Source organism: Chiloscyllium plagiosum, chromosome 27, assembly GCF_004010195.1.
Source record: "Chiloscyllium plagiosum isolate BGI_BamShark_2017 chromosome 27, ASM401019v2, whole genome shotgun sequence".
In the NCBI taxonomy this organism is placed as follows: domain Eukaryota; kingdom Metazoa; phylum Chordata; class Chondrichthyes; order Orectolobiformes; family Hemiscylliidae; genus Chiloscyllium; species Chiloscyllium plagiosum.
Genome location: NC_057736.1, coordinates 3,934,943 through 3,960,843, shown reverse-complemented (window position 1 = coordinate 3,960,843; position 25,901 = coordinate 3,934,943). Strand labels below are relative to the sequence as shown.

General features: G+C 42.3%; 1 protein-coding gene across 1 annotated transcript in view; it reads left to right on the top strand.

Annotated features, from left to right (window-relative positions):
* Positions 1-633: 633 nt before the first annotated feature.
* Positions 634-25,901, top strand: part of LOC122563482 (forkhead box protein O3-like) — a 200,343-nt gene continuing 175,075 nt past the window's right edge. The window contains exon 1 of the mRNA XM_043717252.1: positions 634-1,282. Within this exon, the coding sequence (XP_043573187.1) occupies positions 857-1,282 (426 nt within the window). The 5' untranslated portion in view covers positions 634-856. The remainder of the gene's footprint in view (positions 1,283-25,901) is intronic.

Sequence of the window (25,901 nt, the reverse complement as noted above, 5' to 3'; positions counted from 1 at the left end):
TTCCTTGCAAACCCGCAGCATGCCTATTTCCCAGGTGTATTGCAAATTTGTAGACTCAGACCACTCAGTGAACTATTAGAAAATTCACACTAATGCACAACATAGGCAATGTTGTGCATTAGTGCTGCTAACTCTCAGTGAGACAGGGGACACACATAGGTGAATTTTCAGAAATAGGGCTCACGCACATACACATGCACATGCACATAAAGTGAAGACAGGTGAACTCTCAGAGAGACAGGGGATACACACACATAGATACACATGCACTGATCCACATACACACAGTGACACTGACAGTGATACATACACACAGTGACACTCAGTGATTGACACATAGTGAAGTCAGGAGGCTGTCAGCTGGAAGTTGCTGATGCATGTGACGTCAGAGGAGGGATTCCCTTTCAGGCCCCGCCCCACTGTGTTATTATAGGCCATGCCCCGCCCCCGCGCGGCGGGCTCGGCCAATAGGAGCGGGCGGGCGGGCAGGGGGCGGGTCCAGGATTGGATACATTGACGGGATGGCAGATCGAAAGGAGCGGGCGGCCAATGAGGCGGCGCCTGGCCGCTTTGTATCCATTTCAGGGGGAAGCACATGGGAAGCGGCAGCAGCGGCGGTGGCGGCGCCGGCAAGTGTCAGAGCCGCAGAGAGAGTGAGAGCAGCGGCAGGACAGCACCGGGCTCCTCTCCATCCAGCCGAGCACTGCTCTCGGCCGTCCTTCCCTCTCTCCCTGTCTCCCGGCTGTGTGAGCTCCACACGCTGACATCTCTTGTCAGTGATCCCGCTCTCCTTTTTCATTATCATTCTTGTTGTTGTTGTGGCTTTTAGGGGAGTGAGGACAGAGAGACAGAGGACATGGACGAAGCAGGAGCGGCGCCTCGCGTGGACATCGACCCGGATTTCGAGCCGCACAGCCGGCCCCGATCGTGTACCTGGCCGCTCCCTCGGCCCGAGTTCCCCGGAGCCGAAGGCAAGGCGGAGGAGAGCGGCGTGAACCAGGAGCCGGCCGCCGCCGGCGAGCAGGGCAGCGGGGGCAAGGCAGAAGCGAAGGCTGCCCCCGGCATCCCTTCTCCCCTCCGGCTGAGCGAGTGCGGGCAGCACCGCAAGAAATCTTCGCGCAGAAACGCATGGGGCAACCTGTCATACGCGGATCTGATCACCAAAGCGATCGAGAGCTCTCCCGAGAAGAGACTGACACTGTCACAGATTTATGACTGGATGGTTCGCCACGTCCCTTACTTCAAAGATAAAGGCGACAGCAACAGCTCGGCGGGCTGGAAGGTAATGGCTCATTCCCGAGGTGCATTCTGCAGGTGGAACAATTGCCTGTTGCATTGTATTTTAAGAAAACAAAAGCAAAGGTTTAAGCATTGCAGGACCTTAACAGCATCCTGTAGCGTAGAAGATCTGAAGCATATTTGTTGATTTATTTTTGGTTGGTCAGGGACTCCAAGCAGGAGATTAAAAGTTTCGGGTGTCCTTTTTTTTTCATTTCATCACTGCCCTACCCCCTTGTACACCGGGTGGAAACACAGCCAGAGCTCCAGATCAGGGTCAGTACGAGATTGCACAGAAGTTTAGCTTGCTGTTCATGTGCTGGGATCCTCATGGCTGTTTTCACTCCCTTTGTTTTAAATTTGAAGGCAGAAACTGCAAGTTAACAGCTTGGAGATAAACCCAGTGTTTCCGCGGATCTGGCAATTCCAAATGCAATTGCACAATCTATTGCTATTCGTAGCACGGAATGGAAGCAGAGGGGGAGCCAGTTTAATTATACAGAGCCAGTTGACTACAGAGAAACCGGTGTTACTGAGCCGAAATCCAGGAACGGTTCAGAACTGGGGGATGGATTTCTTCAAAAGCTATTCTCCACTGAAATACCGATTTAGTTTGGCAGACTTTCTGTAGAATTTCAAAACGATACCCCCATTAATTCCCGAAATTGTGGATACAACATTGTAATTCTTAGTTAAACATGAAGGAAATCGGGTGATAAAAGATTGGATCACAGGTTAGAGTATTGCCGTAGTTTCTGTCGAGTTCTATTCCGGGAGATGTTGCTTGGATTGATTGAAGGACAGCTGGTAAATTGTGTTGGCGATTGTTTGGTTTCTCGGGGTTGGGGGAGAGACCTTTAAGGAGATAGAAGGTAGCGCCAGAAACCTGTCAATGCTTGGTAAATACGCCTCAGAAGTTATTGTCCGCGTCCGGTAAGGAACAGGTTTGCAATGAGCTTCCTTCGGCAGCGGGAAGAGGAAATATTGCGTGACTAACCACATAAATTGTCTCAAGTTAAACATCACTAAGATGTGGCAAAGATATATCTTAGCAATCTAAAATACAATCAGTTTTACAAGTTTGCCATGGTGTGTTCCTCATACCCATGCCCTTTATTATTTGATCATTTAATTTAGCTGATTTAATCTACGAAAGATTGTCATTTTACAATTTGCCAATGCACTGTAATTCCATTGCGTTGACCATGCCTGGAGCCCTCCCATGACCTGCAAAAAAAACCCCTCCAAACTCTGTGTCTGACCCTGTCGTTCTCCTCATTTCCAATAATGTACAAATGTGTGGTGAACAGCATTTTCTCACGCTGAAGAGGTGATATAGATACAGGTGACTGTTTTGAATAGGCTGGCCTCCCGAGGCGGGGGTATGAGTGCCGTTAAAAAGAATGAATTTTGCAAGAAAGTCAAATTATTCTGTGTAAATGTATATACTTTATCGAGGATTCATTGTAACAATTACAGAGATGAACCTAACAAATTGAGATTGAAAATGATTGTTCTCAAGATCATTTGGACAGAAGTTGCTCTAACTAAGATCTATTTGCATGCAGGGATTCTGAGTTCAGAATCAGACTGTGCTGAAAATGACAGACCATGAAATTATCATTGGCCTAGCCATGTTTTAGGGAATTCCCCCCAAACAGTATTGTCTCATATCTGAATTAGTGACTTATGAGCCTCAATCTCTCAGAACTAAAGAAACAAGCTCTTAGTAAATCAAGCAAATATCACAAGTGCTGGGACAGACAATTGTGTTGAGTCAGTACATTGGCAGGGAATCAGTTCAAAATTAGCCCATAAACTTGGTTCATGCTTAGCATCTTCTTTGTAAAATGAATAATTGGAAATTCCTTTGTTTATTTGTTAATTGTGAAGTCTGTTTTCTTGGACATGCTTTGACACTGAGAGCCAGATTTGTGCTGGGGGAATTGAAATATGGGAATAACTGCATTGTACATCGGATGATGAACTTGGGTCAGCTACATCTCTGGGTGATGAATGGATAGTACTGATCTGTGCATGTCTCCATGTATTTTGAATGTGTAATTGGTGATAAAATTGCATTTTGTTGAAATAAAAATTCAGTTAGTTTGTGCAGGAACAGAAGGGATTCACCAGATCAGAGTTGAGGAATAGATGTTTTAATGCATTCTATTTTGTATCCAGGAAACGATATGGTTTGAACTGTATTCACACTAATTCAGCATAGCCTTGGGGAGAGTCTGAACTGGTAGAGAGGTGGTTATGCCAGTGAACATTTGGATCTATTCTTAATATAATTAAACCACCAAGAGAAATAATTGAACCCTACCGCCTGTGGAACTGAGTTTCCATCCACACAGGGAAAGCTGGGGCACTGGGGGCTCATTATGTTATCCTCAGCTCCTTTACATTGTCTGAATGAGTGAATAATTCAACTCCGCACCCTGGTGATGCCATTAGGACTGACTTCATTTGAACAAAAAAAGTTTTTTTTAAAATCCAACATAATTTTAAAAATTAAGCGGGTATTCAAATTGACCACAATTATTTAAAATGATTTGAGTAGCAGAAGGCATTTTGATAGTAGGCATTTTTCTTCAGGTCTTCCTTGAATAGAACTTAATCTGCACATTATTTAAACACCAGTGCCATGTCTTAGCTGCATGAATCCCTGGCCAAATAGGTCTATTTTAAGTGAGTCAGGGTTAAATACTTAAAGGTAGTTTTTCCACAAAGACCATGAACTGTTACTCACAGGATTTCACACCACGAATTTGAAAATGTTGCAAAATTTGTTTTTTTTTAACTTCCAAAAATGGAAGTGTTTGGAGTTCATTTTAAAATGATGACTAAATGTTCCCTTTAAAACCTAAATAGGATTGAAATTTATAAGCTTTGCTGAATAAAGAAATTCAGATAATGTGGAAGAACATATACTGATGTCCTCTGTATGACCACTAGTCTGTGCAACCTGATGGTCCCTAATGAGATTGGAACATTATTTCAGCAATGTCTTGGCTGGCATTTTGTTGTAAGGGACTGAATTACAATCTTACTGCTGCAAACGAGCACTGGTGGGGGTGGATCAGTATCATTCGAGGAACAGAGTACTTAGTAGAAATGTGTTTGCTTAGGTCTGTGCTTTGATTTCAGATGACAGAATCATTAGAGGAATCAATGATCTGTTTGTTACTGCGTTGCTAAAACTCAGTGTCTCTAAAGAAATCTTTTCTATACCCAAGAACCCTCAACGATGTGAACTGAACACACACTCACACACTCACACACACAACACTGGAACACAAAGCCAAACTGGCTCACTAGTGTCCTTTTAGGGACAAAAATCTGCCCTCCTGACTTGGGTCAGCCTACACCTGATGCTGATCCACAGCAATGTGATTGACTCATAACTGTTGGCAAGCTGTTCAATTCAAGGGCACTTGGGAATGGGCTATAAATGCTGGATTTGCCAACTTCCCATGAATGAACAAAGAAAAATGATTCTCGCATGATAAAAGTGTGTCTGTAAATGATGCCATCTAAATAGTAGGTTTCAAGTTTGACTTCCAGCCTGTGGTGACTTATTCGATTTTAGTCATTGGAGTAGGGAGTACTGTAATAGGCCTCAATGATAGATTGTCTGGAAAGTAAAAAGTAATCAGCAAGGATTCTCATCCAGAAGGAGTCCAGAGATACTTGCTGGAAACTGCACATATCCTGGGATTAAGGGACGGATCCATGATGACAGGTTGAGTACATTGAGTCTGTATTCTCTAGACTTCTGAAGAACAAGAGGCTGTGTCATTGAAACACAAGGGATCCTGAAGGGGCTTAAGATGGTTGATGCTGAGTTACTGTTTCCACAGGCACAGTCTCATGATAAGAGGATAACCATTTAGGACAGAGATAGGAGAAGTTACTTCACGGAAAGCATTGTGAATCTTTGGAATTGTGTCCTGCAGAAGGGTTGTGGATGCTTCATTGATGAACATATTTAAGGGGGTCGGAATAGACAAGTTTCTGGTCTCAGGGAATCCAGGGATATGGGGAGTGTGTGTAAAAGGAGAGTTCAAGTCCAAGGTCAATCAACCATAATCATATTGACTGGTGGAGCAGGTTCAATAGGCTGAATCTCTGCTCTGAATTCTTGTGTGTTTTCGTGTGTACATCAACATCAAGTAAGGATGAGGTTGGACAGCTATGATACTATGGCTGTCACCATATCTGCTCACAGAGGGAGCTATTCTTATTTGGAAGAGTAGCAGAAGCTGCTAAACAGTATCCAGAGTCCATTCCTTTAGGAGCCCAACATTTGTTCTGTTAAGTGCTTTCTATCAGAAGAAGAAAGCTATGCATTTTTAAACAACAAGATCATTTTCGACTCAAGGTGATCTGTGCACCTAAGTCTCTTGAGAACCTGAGTGCTTGTCATTTTCAGAGCACACTGTTTAACGGTGATTGATATTTAATCCAATCTCATACAGTTCAAATGTGGGTAATGGGAAATGTTCCAAATTGCAAGTGAGGATGGGAGTATACCTGCAGCAAATTGTGCTGTGACATGGTTTGCTGATTTAGTTTTATGAGTTTCAGAAATTTATTGGGAGAAAGGTGTCTTTTTCCAGATTGACTGGAGTACAAAGGATTATGTTATAAAGCATTTTGAATGATATTTAGTGGGGCGTAATATTGTTTCAGCAGCTCTCTGAAATGGCTTTATAACAATTTCATGAATAATTTAACCTAAACAAATTAAATCTTGAGAACTATTGTATTTTTAATGAGCTGCAGCTATTCCCTTCATGTTGTTTGAGGTGCCCTGATTCCAGCTGTGCAGCTGTGTAAGCGAGTTTAAGTTTCTCCACTTGTCGGGGAACATTGGCAATAAAGCATTCAAGCTCAATGTTGTAAATGGTAGAACTTCTGAATCCACGACCTCTACTAACTAGAAGGACAAGGGCAGCAGAAACATGGGAACACCACCTGCAAGTTTTTCTCCAAGCCACTCACCATCCTGACTTGGAAATATATCTTGGTTCCTTTGTTGCTGATGGGTCAAAATATTGCTCCCTCCTCCTGCAGCACTGTGTGGGCATCCCAACACTAGATGGACCACAATAGCCCAAAAAGGTGCCTCACCATCACCTTCTCAAAGGGTGGTTAGGGATGCTCAATATATCGGGGCCTTTCCAACACGTCTTGCATCCTGTGAAGGAGTAAGAATAAGGAAACAAAGACAAAAGATATAGGTGGCACCATAGACACCAGAGGCAGTACGGTAGCTCAGTGGTTAGCACTGCTGCCTCACAGTGCCGGGGACCCGGGTTCGATTCCACCCTCGGGCGACTGTCTGAGTGGAGTTTGCACGTTCTCCCTGTGTCTGAGCGCGTTTCTTCCAGATGCTCTAGTTTTGTCTCACAGTCCAAAGATGTGTAGGTTAGGGGAATTGGCCATGCTAAATTGCCCGTAGTATTCAGGGTTGCCTAGGTTATATGCATTAGTCAGGGGTAAATATGGGGGAATGGATCTGGATGGGTTAACTCTTCAGAGGGTCAATATGAACATGTTGGGTCAAAGGGCCTATTTCCACACTCTCGGGATTCTATTTTAAAAAATGTAGGAAATCCCCACCCTGACTGACTCTGTGCTTCCAGCAATGTCAATTTTAGTTTTTGTAAGGAAGAGATGGCTTCTAGTGATGAGATGGATGACCACCAGAGCATAAAATATGGAAATACTCTCTCCCTTATAGAACAAGTAGGTAATACAGCAGATTCCAGTGTAGATCGCCTTAGTGCTACAACTGAAGGGATTGGGTCATCAGGGCATAGTAATGTGGGAGGAATGTGGATCCATTTGGAAAGTCAGACAGGCTCCCCATTGGAAGCATCTTCCTCTTGACATGATATTCTTGTGTCTGAAGACCCAATGGAGAAGCAGGGAAATTCCATACAAGTGAAAATTGTGCCACTTTAGTTTGGGATTCTTAAAATTGCTAAAAGTGTCCCTATGCATAATGCACATGGCATAGTCTCAAGAAATCAATGGGCTCATACTTTACTCTGAAGACTTGAGCACAGTACCATAGTTGAGATTTTGGAAGGGCACTGAGAGACAGCTGCATTGTCATAGTTGCTCAATGACCTATTAAATTCATCGATACCTTCAGGTGGATTTCAAGGATAACAATAATGGGGTGGCCTGACCAATTGCTGTCCTTTAACTGAGACAATGGGAAAGAATCTCTTAGTCATGTATCACTTTACTGTTTGTGGGACCTTGCTGTGGGTAGCCTGTGGTCATGAAATGTATTATGTAAATCAATGGCAATATTGTTAACAAAGAAAGACAATATACAGAAACTACAGTTCAACTGTCTTTTTTGGACCAATGTACTTTTAGAGAAAGGCTATGTTGTAACTGTACATTTGTTTACAGAATCCCAACAGTGTGGAAATAGGCCTTTTGGCCCAACAAGGATTCCTGATGAAGGGCTTTTGCCCAAAAAATCGATTTTCCTGCTCCTCGGATGCTGCCTGACCTGCTGTGCTTTTCCAGCATCACTCTAATCTTGACTCTAATCTCCAGCATCTGCAGTGCCCACTTCTGCTTGCATGGTTGTAACAGAGTCAGGTCCCATGATGTAGGATGTTTGGGTAGTTGAGGTGGTCCTGAGCAAGCACGAGGACCATGTCAAAGCTGCAAACGGTGAAGGAGCAAAACATCCCTGACCCTTGACTGCAATTGTTCCGGAATCCGTGGGTTCTCCCTTCCCATCCAGCGTTGAAGATACTTTGGAATCTGAGATCCAGCCATGATACCTTTGCCACATGAAAAGGAGAATTAATTTCTTTCAGGACACTCCAGGCAAAAGAGGCGAGCTACTGCGCATTGCACACTGCCCCTGTGTGCATTGCACCACTGTATGTCCATTGCACACTGCCCCTGTGTGCATTGCACCACTGTATGTCCATTGCACACTGCCCCTGTGTGCATTACACTGCCCGTATGTACGTTGCACACTGCCCGTTTGAGCATTACACACCACCTGTATATCCGTTACATACCGCCCCATGTGCGTTAAACACTATCCATATGTGCGTTAACACTGCCCGTATGTACATTACACACTTCCTGTATATGTATTACACACCACCTGTATCAGAGCAATGTTGGAGTAACCTGACCTGGTGTTAAACTGTGGAGCATCAAGAAAAAGACCAATGTCCTCAAACTCAAAGGGGGAGGGATATAGTGATTGTAACGAGGTCAGCCAGATGGACCTCATAGAAAATGAGTTCCCTGTTTGGGTCTGTTAACCTGGTCCAATCAGAGAGCCCTGGCTGACAGATAAACAGGAGTGTCAGAGAGCTGGCTCTGAGGGAGCTAGATCAGTGTCAAGGGCTCTCCACGTGGAAATAAATGGAGACTTGGTGATGATCTTTATGGAGTTATTTAACAGCAAGATCTACTAGGTCTATGGCTGGAAAAGGAGGAAGGTGTAGATAGATGAGAACATATGTCTGAACTGTGCTCTGTGAATTCACACTGAATGTTAGATCAGTTGGAAATGGAAGTTACATAATCATCTTGTCTTACAGATCATAGTTTTTCACTGACAGGTCTTTGCTGTTCAAATAGCAATCTTAAGAATTCTACTACTAACCACATCTATTATGATACAGCACCCCTTGCTCAGAAAGCCTGTTTTCTGTCATATATTTTACAATAACTTTATAATACTCAGTTTCACCTTTACCTGAACAGGTAAACGGTAGTCTTGGATAGTCATATCCAAGACTATCTATATCACTAAATTGAATGCTGCATTATGTCTATAGCTTGAACAATTAGTTCAAAATTACTTGGGTACGATCATTCGATCGGTAATAATTAAATAACAAGTAGTTAATGATGACTCTTAATTGATCTTCCACTTTCAACAGTAATTGCAAAGTGAATGAACACAAATGGATACACTGATTCAGCTGTAATGTGAGATTACGCACATTTAATGTCAATTCTCAACAGACCTACAAATGTATTACACTATGAAGTGCCAAAGACTTGGATGTGCAAACAAAATCTTGAAATTTGGCTGTATATAGCTGACATAAAACAGATACTTTGTGTACGGTGTTATTAATCTGCAGTAATGTATAGTGAAGGACATGCTTTCCCAAGTGGGAGTGCAACAAAGGTTCACCAGACTAATTGCTAGCACGAGGATATTGACTTATGAGGCAAGACTGAATGTGCTAAGCTTACATTTATATAAGGTGAGGCAGTGGTTTACTGGTAATGTCACCAGGCCGGTAACTCAGAACCCCAGGGACATAGTTCTGGGGACACAGTCAATGGTAACATTGGAATTCAATTAACATCTGAAATAGGGATGGCACAGTGGCTCAGTGGTTAGCACTGCTGCTTCACAGCGCCAGGGACCCAGGTTCAATTCCAGCCCTGGGCAACTGTCTGTGTGGAGTTTGCACATTCTCCACGTGTCTGCGTGGGTTTCCTCCGGGTGCTCCGGTTTCCTCCCACTGTCCAAAGATGTGCAGGTTAGGTGAATTGACCATGCTAAATTGCCCATCATGTCGGTTGATTAGTCAGGAGTAAATGTAGGAGAATGGGTCTGGGTGGGTTACTCTTCGGAGGGTCGGTGTGGATTTGTTGGGCCAAAGGGCCTGTTTCCACACTGTAGGGAATCTAAAATCTAAAACAAAAGCCTAAGCATGACCATGTCACCACTCTTCCTGTTCTGGAAAATCCATCTTGTCTGCAAATGACTTTAGGGAATGAAATCTGCAATCCTTACCTGCCCTGGCCTACATTTGTTTCCAAACCCACAACAATTTGGTTGTCTCTTAACTGCTCTCTAAGCAATTTGGAATGGGCAATAAATGCTGTCCTATCCAGGATGCCCATATCCCAGTTCAAAGCCCTATCGTTTAGAAGAATGAAGGATAAAACAAGTTGGAATCTATACAACTCTTGACGTGTTTGGAGAAGTAGATCTTGAAAGAAGTTTCTCTGTTAGCTGGGGAGTTTAGAACATGGGTTACAGACTCCAAAACCAGGGTCAACCAGTTTGGATTGCGAGGAGGAGATACACCTTCTCTCAAAGGGCTAGGAATCTTTGGAAGTCTCTCTCCCAGGGAGCTGTGCTAGCTTTATCAAAGAATGTATTTTTACACAGAGGTCAAATGATATTTGGGCCTCAGGAGAATTGAGGGAGATGTGGATAATGCAGGAAAGTGGAATTGAGGCAAAAGATCGGCAATGATCTTATGGAAAAGCCAAACAGGCACAAACGGCTGAGTGGCCAACTCGAGATCATGCTTCTTATGTTCTTGATTATGTATAATTAGTCATTTGCTGGAATGACTGGTAGGTATTGTGGGCTCACAGCATTCACCTGTTAGTTCATACCAGCCTGAGTCATGACCAAAAGATTCTATTGTCCTATCCTATACCAAATTAATTTGGATAGCACTGTCGCTTCTCAGATGTGTAATGCTCCCTGAACAATATAAAGTTGCCATGGTCCCAGAGGACTGCTTTGCTCAATAGAGGTAAAGGCTAATGGTGGGAAGCTTAACCTGAGGGTCACCACACCTCGGAAGAGGGGAGAGGTTGAGAAGACAGGATCTTCATGGTAGCCTCAAACAGTGTAGAAATTGAGTTCAGACTGTTCGAATCACTCTGTATCGCATATAAGTCAGCCACCCGACTGAGCTAACTGAGCCCTGTTTCTTGGTCAGTTTGAACAATACTGCCGAACGTTTGGTGCCCACAGTTGCTGTCCATTGGAGCATTCTGAATTCAATTGCTTGGGGATTTCAGATAGTAACTGCAAGCAACAGGAAGGAATAAGAAGGCAGGACCACTAGTAGCTATGAATAATCCACACTGATGAGGATTGAGAGTAACTGCCATTCTTGAGGACTAACGAGAGAGAGAGGTGTGCTCAGAGTTCAGGTGTTGAACTCCTCTGTCTCTGTCACATTTATGTGGATTCTTCCGACAGAAGTGAAGCATACTGTAATGTGTCCTGCATCATTTCCCTCACTAATTGGACTGCAAGAGAAATATTCTTTCAGAAGGGGAGATAGAAATTTAATGTGACCTTTGGCTGGGAAGCAGCAACTAAATGAATTCAAGTGACAGAAAGAGTTCTGATAAAATCCTCTGTTCCAATGCAAAAATGAAATGATACATACCATGAAAATAATTTCAAAGCTGCAGTCTTGTCTTTGTTCCAATGGCTGTAAACTGCCTAAGTCTCATTTTGAGTGATTCATGATGTCCTGAATCAGATAATGCCTTGCAATCACTCCCAGTTATCCATTATTCTCCATTTAAACTCTGTTGACAGATACAGTGAAAGCCAGTCTCAATACATGCAGGTTGCTTGTGGTAAATTATGCATTTAGGTCACTGACCTCAAAGACAACAGCTGTGACCAGTTAACAAATGGATTTTTACACTTTTTGTTTTGCCTTCTTTATCTTGATCAATATCCAATTTAATATCTGTATAAAATCATACAAAATTTCAGCACAGGAGGAGGCAATTCAACCCATCCTAACCCATCCTGTCTGTACTGATTCTTTGGGAACTCCCTCATTAATCCCATGCACCTCCTCCTTCCCCTTAGACCGATAATTTTATCTCCATTTCCATTTCAGGTATTTATCCAATGTCCCCATTTGAGTTACTATCTACTGCTTTCCACTGCCTTTTCAGGCAGCATGTTCCAGTTCATCATAACTTGCTGCACAAATCTATTTCTCAGTTTGCATCTGACTCTTTTGCGAATGACCTGTGTACCTAGAAGGATGACATTCCAACCAGAAATCTATCAACAAATACATCTCTTGGACCCCATTTACCACCCTCTGAGAAAACGAACGGGAAATGACATCAATGGGAAGTGACATCACCAACCCAAGGAAACGTACACACACAAAGAGAAAGCGGGTCACTAATACCAGTGCTTCACCAGAGGCTCACTGATGTTGTTACCTAGTATTGTGACTAAACGTTTGAAAATGAACCTTAGTGAAGCTTAGTGAGCAAACTTACATCCAGAACCTCAACCTGAGCTACAAATCTTCTCAAAACTCACTAGCTGTTCTTTCTGCTCGTGGAAACAATTACTCCCTGCCTGCTCCATCCAAACTGATAGACATGTTCAAAATGCTTATCAGATTTCCTTGCAGTTCTGTATTCCTGAAGGAGAATCCCAGGTGCTCTTAATCTCTACTCCTTGAGATTCCATCCCTGTTACCAATCCAGTAAACACCAACACCTTGTCACCACACCCATCCTCTCTGAAGTCTTGACATCTTTCCTAAAGTATGATGCCCAGAATTGGACTAAAGTCTTCACCTGGGCCTGACTAGTGTTTTATGAAGTTTTCTAGTGTAATGTCCTTGTTTTTTTAAAAAATAAATCCATGCCTCTATAAAGACTACATGGCTTTTCAAATGCCTTCTTCACTTGGACATTTATTCAGTTAAGTCCAGGTCTTTTTGAAACTATGACCCTTTAAAATTTTGGTGCTCAGTTTATGTTGCTTCTCCCCAGTCTTCCAATGAAAATGAATCACTGAGCATTTAATTGCATTAAATTTAATTCTGCATCCATCTGTCCAATTCACAAGTTTATGTTCTACTGAAGTCTGTACCCTTCATTTTTTAACCACATTTCTAAATTTCATGTCATCTGCAGATTTTGAAATTATTTCCTATATACCCATGTCCAGGTCATTAAAATACTTGAAAATGTCAGTGATCCCAACCCCTGGGAGACACCACAGCAGAAAAGAAAATCACCACTATTCTCTACTTTCTCTGTCAGTCAATTTTGTTAACACATTACCATTGCCCCTTTAATCCAGTTGCCTTCGGTCTTGCTATCCAGCCTATTTTGTGATGTTTAATCAATCACGTTTTGAAGGTTCATATGTCCGACATTGATTGCATTACCCTGTCCATTTATATATCACTCAAATTCTCCCTAACACTGATGGAAAGTTGCCGATCTGCAGTTCCCTCTCCCTTCTTTTGAACACGGTTATATTTTTTGTACTTACAGCAGTTCTCCGGCACCGTTTCATTATCTCAGTAAGAAGGTTGGACGATTGTGGCTAGTTCTTGCAAACTTTTCAGCCTTCCTTCCTTTAGTATCATAGAATCCCTACAGTGTGGAAACAGGCCATTTGGCCCAACAAGTCCACACCGACCCTCCAAAGAGCAACCCTCCCAGACCCATTCCCCTACGCTATTACTCTACATTTACTAGGAGAAAGTGAGGACTGCAGATGCTGGAGATCAGAGTTGAGAAGGCGCTGGCAAAGTACAGCAGGTCAGGTAGCACCCAAGGAGAATTGATGTTTTGGGCATAAACCCTTCATCAAGAATTCTTGAACTGTGGGAGAAAACCTCTGGAGCACTCAAAGGAAACCCACACAGACACTGGGGGAAAGTACTTAAAAATGCCACCACACTCAATGTGGACAAGTTATCTTGTTCAGATGGGATGAATCCTCAATATTGCGGCAGCACAATGACTCAGTGGTTAGCACTGCAAACTCCACACAGACAGTCGCCCAAGGTTGGAATTGAATTTGGGTTCCTGGCTTTGTGAGGCAGCAGTGCTAACCACTAAGTCACTGTGCTGCCACAGTATTGAGGATTCATCCCTTCTGAACAAGATAACATTTCCACATTGAGTATGCTGGCATTTTAAAGTACTTTCTCATAATTTATTTTTATCTCATCCAATTTTTTGACCATTACCCCAGTTCCTGTCCCATTGCCAGTATCCTATTTATTTGGTGAAGGCAAGTATAAAGAGCTCATTTCAGCTATTCCCTGGACCCACACAAGAAGACCTTCTTTCTGCTTCTCTTCCCTTTCTTTTAAGTAACATTGCAAAATGTTTACATTCTTTGCCTCATTTCTTCTGTCCTTTGTTCAGTTCTTCCCTGTATTATTTTATATTGTGTTTGATTCTTGGCTAAGTTATGGACCTGACATTTATCATAAGCCTCCCTGTTTTGTATTTCATTTCTCTCGCTTTATTTAGTCGTTCAGGGAACTGTAGTTTTGGATATCTTTGCTAGGTTGAACCTAGCTGTAGTTGAACATTTTTGTCTTCCCATTTCTTGCTTACCATTTTATCTGCTAATCTTTGATTCCAATTCACCAGTACATCCTTTTTCTATTCACTCATCCTGTTGAAAATATCAAAGCTTTGATTGTTCCTTGTCTTTTTCAATACCTCATCCTAACGATATTATGGTCACTGGTTCCCAGATGTTCCCCAACTGAAACATGCTCCATTTGCCACATGTGATTCTCTCAAAAATCGATCCAGTAAAGCTTACATTCACATTGACTTAAAAATAGTTCTTATGCACATTTGAGGAATTCCTCCTCTGACTTGTCTGACCTTTACTTTGATTTTCCAGGCCAGACAGTGTTACTTGACCGTATATGATGATGGTTACCATTACAAACAGAACTATATCTGCAGGATTAACTAAACAGTGGCTATTTGCGTAGGCTATCTATTCACTCACTCTGCAAGGTATTTAACATTTATTGAATGCATCACCGGTAAAAATTATTCATACTCTTATCCACTTCTAAATCTCTATGTATTTTCTTGATAAAATTCATTAAAAATTATGACTGCAGTATTTATTCATGTTTTCATCATCACTAGTCAATGCACTATTTTGACTACTTTGACTTAAGGCTGATGAAATTACCCTAAATGCATAAATGTATTTGCAAAGCTGATTGTAAATCACATTATCTTTTCACTTTTATCTGAAGAATTTGCTGTTCTTTGGAGAAGTTAATCTCGAATGAAGCAAATAAGATGATAATCTTGAAAGGATGCAGATAAACTTAGAAATGTGCTTGACTACAAAATGATTAAATCAAAAACTGAATGCCCTTTGCATAATGCTATCAGAGTGGAACGAGAAGATGTTGCATTCCTCTACCTCCTCATGATGGCCTGATGAAACATTGAAACACAGAAGGTAGGACCAGGAGTAAGCCATTCAGCCCTTCAAAACTGCTCCACCATTTAATATGATCATAATTTATCATCTTACTCAGTACCCAGTTCCCTTATGAGGAGGTGGTGGCCTAGTGGCGTTGTAGCAACAATGTTCTGGGGATCCATGGCAGATGGTGGAATTTGAAGTCAATAAAGAATCTGGAATAAAGTATCGAATGATGACCATGAAATCATTTTCCATTGTTGGAAAACCCCATCTGGTTCATTAATGTCCTGCAGGGAAGGAAATCTGTCCTTACCTGGTCTGGCCTACATGTGATTCCAAACCCAGAGCAATGTGGTTGACTCTTAACTGCCCTCTGGGTAACGGGGGATGGGCAATAAATGCTGGCCTTGCCAGTGACACCACGTCCCATGAGTAAACAAAAAAATCTCTCCATATCCTTCGATCTCTTTAGCCCTAAGAACACTATCTAATTATTCTTGTAAACATTCAATGTTTTAGTCTTGACTATTTCCATGGCAGAGAATTCCATAAGCTCAACACGTTCCAGAAAGAAATTTCTCCTCATCTCAGTCCTAAATGGCCCAACCCCTGTCCTTGAGCTGCGACCCCTGTTTCGAGACTCCCTGGTCAGTAGGAAAATCCTTTGTTCGTTTACCATGTCCTATTAGAATTTTGATAGATTTCCATGAGAGTCGCCCCTCGATCATCTGAACTCCAGTGAATGTAGTCCAAGCTAATCTTCATAGGTCAGTCCTGCCATCCCAGGAATCTGTCTAGTGACTCTTCATTGCACAGCCAGAACTTCCTTCCTCATGTAAGGAGACCAAAATTCAATGAACCTGATGGTAATTAAGTTTTGGTCTTGCATCTAGCCCAATTTCAACAGCTGTTTCCATTTTAGGGGGACAATGGTTGTGGTACTGATGCTGGACTGGTGATCAAGTAGCCCATGTTAATGCCGGAGTCGGGGGGGGGGTTCAGATCCTACCATGGCATTTTGTGTGCTTTGAATTCAGTTAAAAATCTGGATTATAAGGCTTGTCTCAATAATGGTGCAGAGAAACTACCATTAACTGTTGTAAAACCCATCTGGTTCTCTAGTGCCCTTTAAAGAGCAAAATCTTCCATCCTTGCCCGGTCAGGCCCATGTAATCCCAGACTCACACCCCTCTACATGAGATGAGCTAGTCTTCTAGGTCAAACAGTAACTGGAAATGGGCAATACATGCTGGCCTTGTCAGTGATAAACACATGCCATAACAGAGTAAAAGGGAAATAAGTCCCTTGGAGTTTAGAAGAATGAGATGTTGTTTGAGTGGAATCCTGTTAACTGGATTCATGTGGAGAGACTTTGTTTTCTAGATGGAGAATATAGATCTAAGGGGTCGTAGTATCTGGATAAGAGGACTGAGATGAGGAGCAATTTATTCTCTGAGGGCTGTGTATCTTTGGTTGAAACTTTATTGCTGGAACGGCACAGCAGGTCAGGCAGCATCTAGGGAACAGGAGATTCGACGTTTCGGGCACAGGCCCTTCTTCAGGCCCATTCCTGAAGAAGGGCCTGTGCCCGAAACGTCGAATCTCCTGTTCCCTAGATGCTGCCTGACCTGCTGTGCCGTTCCAGCAATAAAGTTTCAACTTTGATCTCCAGCATCTGCAGACCTCACTTTCTCCTGTGTATCTTTGGCACTATGATCAATCATTGAGTATGTTCAGACTGAGTTTGATAGGTTTTTGCATTCCATGGTAATTGAAGCATATTGTATTGGGGCAGAAAATTTGAGTGGAGGTTAAAGGTTAACCTTGATCTTATTGAATGTCGGAGCAGCCTTGCTAGCTCATAATTTTGAGAAATATTTAGATGTGCATTTGCAATGGCAAAACATACAAGGCAACAGACTAAGTACTGGAAAATGGGGTGAGGATAGTTAGGTGGTTGTTTTGATATGATGAGCTGAAGGGCCTTTTTCTGTGCTGTAGATCTCTCTGACTCTGAACAGCTTCTATATCTCTTGATCTGAAAATGGGCAGTCAGCGTCTATGTGTATGACATAGGATTGTGCCAACAAGCTATTTTGTCAGGCAGGTGAATTACGACTGAACTTGACCCTGCTAACACCTAGTAATTGTTCACACAATTATCATGGAATGGTGACCAAGAGTGGGAGACAGTGATGCTGGAGAGTCAGAGTTGACAAGTGGAGTGCCTAGAAAAGCACAGCAGGTCAGGGAGCATCCGAGGAGCAGGAGAGCCGACGTTTCGGGCATAAGCCCTTCATCAGGAATGCCCGAAACGTCGATTCTCCTGCTCCTCGGATGCTGCCTGACCTGCTGTGCTTTTCCAGCGCCACACATTTTGACGGGGACCAAGAGTGGTCAATTGACCCTTCCTTAATGCAAAGGGAATGAGGCCAGTTATATGACTGTTTTCCCCCAAGTTAAGCTAGCTTAACACAGGCTGGGAAGTGAATGCCAGACCCTCATCATCTGTAAAGTTCATAAAATGAAGTTGCTCATCCACCATGGACTGCAGCCAGGATTTGTTGAACTCTGAGCGCTATGAGAAAGGTGATTCTTGAACACTGTGTATTATGCATTTTGTAAAGGCGGGTTTCATGATACCTTCACTGTGAATTGTCATCTACAGTGTAGATCAGCATTTGCAGAATGATGTGGCAATCCCTTTAAAATGGGCATCACATTTCCAACTAGAGTTCTCTAAGTACATTCTAAAGCAGGAGGCTAACAGCCAAATAAACTGAATCCAACTGTGGTTTTGGCAGGTGATCACATTCTCCCACCCAAAATGCAAATAAAAGCACTTAAATGCAAGCAATGTACTGTGTGACTTCTAAATGCAACATAAGTAGCTATAACCATCACTGCACAGTCATTCTCATCACCAAATACCTTAATTAAAGGGGCAATTCTATTCAAATCTGAATGCTGCATAAATTGCTAGCAAGTTGTTTCTTTCCATGACTGTATCTAATGAAAGATGACAGCTACATTGCTATTGTGACTTCATGGTAAACTTGCTCAGAGTTTAGTGTAGAATGTCGATTATTGCAAGTAATTTTAAGCTGATTTTTCTGGGAGGGAAAGCAGACAGGCTTAGGTTGGACATGGCTTTTAAACCTTGCCTCATTTTACTCTCCATTTACCTTAATGAAGCATTAAATTGTCAAGGGTGTAAAATAGTGAATTAGCTTAAATGTACCCTAAAGAGCCTACATCTATTAAAAATGCTAATCTTTTGATGTCTTAAGCAGCATCATCTGCATGCTACCTATTGGCTGTTTTCAATTTTCAGGTTAGAGAGGTGGGGTCAAAAGACCAATTATGTGGTTTTGATCTAAACTGCAGGGGCAGGAGAGTTGGATTTCCTCTTTGTCAACTAAGGACGCTACAGGGTAGAATTCACTCTCCATGTGTATAGGAGTTAGTAAATCTTATTTTGTTCAACTGTTCATATTTTCCGTACTCCCAGAGACAAAGCCTTATCTTTGTAGTGTTACCATAACCACTTGTGACCCTACAGAAGCTGACTCACTAGATTAACGCCTTGCACCGCTTTCTTTTGTAGCATTTTTAAATGTAAAGGAATTCAAACCAGTTTGTGTGTTTTCTCTTCCTCTTGCATGAATTGCAGGGGCCATCTGTTTTATTCTATTTCTGACTGAGATGTCTCTAACACATTCGTGTGTGAATTAAAAAGTGTTACTCATATGTTTAGTACAACTGGCAAACCCCTGCACTTTCAGTGCTTTGAACCCAGTCTTAGAAACATAGAAGATAGGAGCAGGGGTAGACCATTCGACCACTTAAACCTGCTTCACTTTTCCGTACTCATGGCTGGCCATCGAGTTCAATATCCTAATGGCATCCTCTTCCCATATGCAGTTTTCCTATAGCCACAAGAGCTTTTTCAAAATTCTTCTTGCAAACACAATGTTTTTTGCCTCAGCCACTTCCTGTGGTTGTGAATTCCACATGTTACCACTCTCTGGATGAAGACATTTCTCCTCATCTCAGTCCTCATAGACTTACCCCTTATCCTTAATCTATTACCCCTGCTTCTATCTGCCCTAGACATTAGGAACATCCTCCCTCCATCCAACCTGGCTAATCCTGTTGGAATTTTATAGGTTTGTATGAAATTCCAGTGAATACAATCCCAACTTTTACAACCTCTGATCATACATCCTGCCATCCCAGAAATCAATGTGGTAAATCTGCGCTATGCTCCCTGTATAGCAAGAACATCCTTTTTCAGATAAGGAGACCAAAACAATATTCCAGATGTGGCCTCACCAAGACCCTGTACAACTGCGGCAAAACATCCCTGCTCCTGTATTCGAATCCTCTCACTCAATGTACAGTTTGTCTTTTTTCCTGCCTGCTGCATCTCTTCTTTCTTCACTATGTATTCCTTCCCTTCCCTCAGTGTAAATGCTTGCTTCACCACGAGTCCTCCTTTTTAGTTGTCTATTTCTTCCAGCCACACTACGCTCACTGTGTGTACTTTGTCCCCTCTTCAGAATTACATCCTGGTTTCAGACTGAGTATTTCCCTTTTAATGTGCAGTGGATACCATATCCCACCTTTTTCCTTGCTGCACATCCTCACTGTGTCATCGGCCCCTCCTCTCATTGTAAATCCCTTTCTCTTCTGATAAATAAAGCATCGGTTTGTCCACGGCAAATGCTATGGAGTGTATTGTATATGGAATGAGTGTCAAATTATTTTTCAGGTGATAGGCATGAACTGGAAGTTCACTTGTGCTGCATTGTTTCAGACCAGATTAATGCTGGGTTTGGAGATACATACTTGCAATGTGTATCCCTGTAAAAAACACCTTTATGAAGTTTGTAAACATTCACTCCAGCTTCAATTCTATTTTTTGTTGCTTGGCTTTCTGGAATAGAACATATGGTGTCAGATGAAATATTAAAAACACTAGTCTGTTAACTGTTAGTCTAACAAATGTACCTGAATGAGGCCTTTAAAATGTCACAACATTAAATTTCCTGCATTTCCTGATGCAGTTGCATTAATGAATTGTAGAACAGTTCTTCACATCATAAAATGCTCAGTCACCAGATGAAAAATCATCCAATAAATAATCAAGCTTCTCTGCATGTCCCTAAAATTAGAGCACAAGTCCTGTGTTAAGCCATGTAAATCTTTATCAGGAGTATGACTGCAATATGTACTATTTAAAAGTGACACTACAGAAACTCACTGAGGCTACTTTGACAGCACTGTCCAAGTCACAAAATAACCTGAGTTGGATAATTATTACTTTTCCTTTACTGTCACTAGCTTAAAATTCTGGGGAGGAGGTGGTGACCTTATAGAAGTTTATGAAATCATGAGGGGAATGGATAGGTTGAATAGTCTCTGTCTTTTCCTCAGGGCAGGGGAGTCCAAAACTAGAGGGTGCAGGCTTAAGGTGAGAGTGGAAAAATTTAAAAGGGACCCAAGGGGCAACTTTTTCACACAGAGGGAGGTGCGTGTAAGGAATGAGCTGCCAGAGGAAGTGATGGAGGCAATTACAACAGTTAAAAGGTGTCTGGATGGGGATATGAATAGAAAGGGCTTAGAGAGATATGGGCCAAATGCTGGCAAATGGGACTAAGTTAATGTAGAATATCTGATCGACATGGACGAGTTGGATGGAAGGGTCTGTTTCCGTGCTGTACATCTCTCCCTAATAATGCTACCTCCAAGACATGGACTGCAGAGGTTCCAAAAAGATGCTCAACATAACCCTCTCAAGTAACTTTCCCCCTCAGAGTGCAAACCTCAGAAGTCTGTTCATTCTCTGATCGTGGAATCCCTAGTAACCACTTGGCCCATCACTGACCCTCCAAAGAGCATCCCACCCAGGTCCAACACTCCTCCATATCCCCGTAGCCTTGCATTTCCCATGGCTAATCCACCTCATCTGCACATCTTTGGACATTACAAAAAATTTAGCATGGCCCAGCCTTCACACCTTTGGACTATGGGAGGAAACCGAAGCACTCAGAGGAAACTCGCGCAGATACGGGGAAAATGTACAGACTCCACACAGACAGTCACCCAAGGCTGGACTCAAACCCGGGTCCCTGCACAGTGAAGCAGCAGTGCTAACCACTGAGCCACTGTGCCGCCCTGAGGCAGTGACTTCCCATATACACCATACGATGGTTCAGTACACTGATCAGCGAACACAGAACTTTGCCACACAGCTTAGTAGAATCATTGGTCTCAAGGAATGGCCAATGAATGCTGCCCTTAGCAACAGCCACATCCCAAGGACAAATTAAAATAAATTATAGAATGTGTTGGTTTGAGATATGAAGGACAGTGAGAAGTGATGAACAAGCACTGACCCCAAGTTCTCACTTTCTTATTTAAGCCCTGCAGCAAAAACAGAAACAACAAAAGCAATATCCCTCAAACTTGTCACCCAAGCTGATAGGGTTGGTAAGAAGGTGTACGGTGTATTCGTTTTCATTAGCAGGGGATTGAGTTTAAGGGCAGCGAGGTTATGCTGCAGCCCTGGTTTGACCACATTTAGAATATTGTGTTCAGTTCTGGTCTCCTCACTATAGGAAGGATGTGGAAGCTTTAGAGAGGGTGCAGAGGAGATTTACCAGGATGCTGCCTGGAATGGAGAGCAGGTCTTATGAAGAAAGGTTGAGGGAGCTGGGGCTTTTCTCATTGGAGTGAAGAGGGATGAGAGGTGACTTGATAGAGGTATACAAGATGATGAGTGCACAGATAGAGTGGATAGCCAGAGACTTTTTCCTCAGGGCAGAAATGGCTATCGTGAAGAGGCATCATTTTAAGGTGATTGGAGGAAGGCTTAGGGGAGATGACAGAGATAGGTTCTTTATACAGAGAGTGGTGGGTGCATGGAATGTACTGCCAGCAGTGGGAGTAGAATCAGATACATTAGGGACATTTAAGCGATTCTTGGATAGTCACATGGATGATAGTAAAATGAAGGGTATGTAGTTAGTTTGATCTTACAGTAGGATAAGAGGGTCAGCACAACTTCGAAGGCTGAAGGGCCTATACTGTGCTGTACTGTTCTATGCTCTAATATTTAAAACAAAAATAGAAATTGCTGGAAAAACTCATCAGGTCTGGCAGCATCCATGGAGAGAAATCAGAGTTAATGTTTCGGGTCCAGTGACCCCTTCCCTAGAAGGGGAGAAGAAAAGTTCTGAAAAAGAGTTACCGGTCCTGAAGCATTAACTCTGATTTCTCTCCATAGATGCTGCCAGAACCACTGCGTATTTCCAGCAATTTCTGCTTTGGTTTCTGATTTATAGCATCCACAATTCTTTCGGTTTTGCAAAAGCAATATTAATCCTGAAGCAATTGGAACAAATGTTTAAAACAAATAAAGGTGGTGACAAGCAAGAAAGAATGCAAGATTTCTTTACAATCAGTTAAATGTTTCTTCAAGATTTTAATTTTTTAAACATTATCAACTTTAAGCAATGTCATTGTAGGTACACGATTGATGTAAATGTTGTATTAATGCAAGCATTTAATTATGAATGAAAGATAATATTCTCTTAAGTCACTGGACTAGGAATTCAGAAACTGAGCTTAATGTTCTGAGGAGATGGTTCAAATCACCACAAGGCAGATAGTGAAATCTTAGTTTTAGTTTCAGAGTTTTACTAAATTAATATTATGGTGACCATGAAAGCACTGTTGATTGTCATGAAAACCATCTGATTAATTAATGTCCTTCAGGGAAGGAAAACTGCCACTCTTACCTGATCTGGACTACATGTGTCCCAAACCCACAGCAATGTGGTTGACTCTTCATGCCCTCTGGACAGTTAGGAATGGATAATAAATGCTGACTTTACCAGAACAAATGTAAATAAATCATGAAATATGCCATTTTGATCATGTTTTATTACAGTCTGAAAATGTGCTGCTGGAAAAGCGCAGCAGGTCAGGCAGCATCCAGGGAACAGGAGAATCGACGTTTCGGGCATAACCCTTCTTCCTGAAGAAGGGCTTATGCCCGAAACGTCGATTCTCCTGCTCCTTGGATGCTGCCTGACCTGCTGCGCTTTTCCAGCAACACATTTTCAGCTCTGATCTCCAGCATCTGCAGCCCTCACTTTCTCCTCGAAGATTTTATTACAGTCTGTCTGATTTAGAAAGTTTGGAGTGCGAGGGAAAATATTCAAAGCCAAGCAAGAGTGTTTTGTGAAAAGATTTCAAACAACCATCTCTTTGGTTAGGTGATGAGTGTAAGTCAAGATTAGAGTGGTGCTGGAAAAGCACAGCAGGTCAGGCAGCATCTGAGGAGCAGGAAAGTCGACGTTTCGAGCAAAAGCCCTTCATTGGGAATCAGGATGAGTATAAGTGATTTGAGTGTACCGTTGTGTTTTATGTTGCCTGAGTATTGAGAGTATAGTAATGAAATCACCTTAGAGTATCCATTTTAACCAAAAAACTTTATCAGGCTTAACTAGTCCACTCTCTTCCAGATCTCAGCATCTTTTCATTCCCACTTGTGTCTTCAGATACATATCTAATTGTGCTTTGACCTAATGTGTCTTGTCAGTACCAAAATAACCTGTGTGTATATTACCATAAAAATTGAAGAAGAAAAAAGAAAGACTTGCATTTTAGTAGTGCCTTTCACAACCACCAGACCCCTCCAAGTGATTTTCAGCCAATGTAGTGCTTTTGAAGTCACTGTTATATTGTAGGAAATATGGTAGCCAAAGTTGTGCACAACAAACTCACAAACAGCAGATTGATCATGACCAGGTAATTTGCCTTATTGCGATCTTAAATGAGACACAGGACTGGTCACCTGATCTTCAAGTAATGTCATGGAAGAGTCTGTGCCCATTGGCAACTGGCTCTGTTTTAATATACGATCTGAAAAAGGGCACTCTGACAGAGCAACATTCCCTTGGTACTGCGTTGGAGTGTGGGCCTAAATTTGCTTGTGTTCCAGTTTCTTTCTGATTCCTAACTATCTAATTGTAATTAGGGTCCTCTGGCATTCAGGCCCTTCTCCACAGTGTGAAAGGTGCTAGTATTGAGTAATGTCAATTAAGAGGAAGTGTTTGCAAATGTGTTCTCATGATTTCCTCCTCCACTTTAGCTTATTTTGCTACCCTGGCATAGGTGATTTAAAATTCACGATGGTCACGAGATGTGCTTTATCATCCTCACTGTCTCAGAAAAGGGCGGTTTAAAATATTTTATAGGCAAAGGTTACTAGCTGAGATAAACTGACCAAGTATAAGTGCTAAAATAACTGAGAGAATATCATTATGAATGCAGAGACAGCTACACTTTGAAGGGAGAGTAAACAAGTGGAATAGATGCAGATTTGGGAATTACAGGATTTCTTCAGTCCTCACAAGGACTCAGTCGTGATGTCTATGGAAATCTTTGTTGTCGGAATGAACAAAACCCCACGTGACAACATTCCTTTGATTGTGACAATGATTTCATTAAAGTTGCCCATTTGTATTCAGAACTGCAGCAGACAGCTATAGAAAAATGAGGATGCTGTTTCGAAATCAAACTGGGTTTATACATTGCCATATATAATGAATAGGAATTGACATATAATTCTACCATTTCTTCTTTTATATTCCGAAAATGCTATTTTGTGTGTTCTATTAAAAACTAATTTCAAAAGGCTTCATTCAGCTTCATATTCACTGTATGGTCTGATCCCAAGCTGATGTCTCTAATGAAGTTATGTAAAATGGATGTTAGCTCTAGAGGTGATGTGACAATGACAGAGTGCCTCTAACAACAGTTCATAGATTTCTGTTTCCAATATCAATGACTGAAAGTCAGCTTTCAAAGAGCAAAAGGACACTGGACAGCCTTTGCTCTTTCCCACTGAAGGTAAATGTTGAATGCTAACCCATAAGACCATAAGCATAAGATATAGGAGCAAAATTAGGCCATCCTACTACAGTATGGAAACATGCCCTTCAGCCCAACAAGTCCACACCGACCCTCCAAAGAGTAACCCACCCAGACCCATTCCCCTACCCTATATTCACCCCTGATACTATGGACAATTTAGTCTGGCCAATCCACCTAACCTGCACATCTTTGGATTGTGGAAGGAAACTGGAGCACCCGGAGGAAACCCAAGCAGACATGGGGAGACTGTGCAAACTCCACACAGTCAGTCACCCAAGGCTGGAATCGAACCCACGTCCCTGGTGCTGTGAGGCAGCAATGCTAACCACTGAGCCACCATGCCACCCTGCTCTGTTATTCAATCATGTTTCTCAGCCCCATTCTCCTGCCTTCTCCCTGTACTGGACTAGAGTGGTGCTGGAAAAGCACAGCAGGTCAGGCAGCATCCATGGAGCAGGAAAATAAACTTTTGGGGCAAAAGCCCTTGTAATGCCTGAAACCCCTACTAATCAAAAACCTATCTATCTCTTGTCATAAATCCGCTCAATGACTTGGCCTCCACAGCCTTCAGAGCAATGAATTCCACAGATAAGCTACACTCTGGCTGAAGAAATTCCTCCTCATCTCAGTTGCATTTCACACAGAA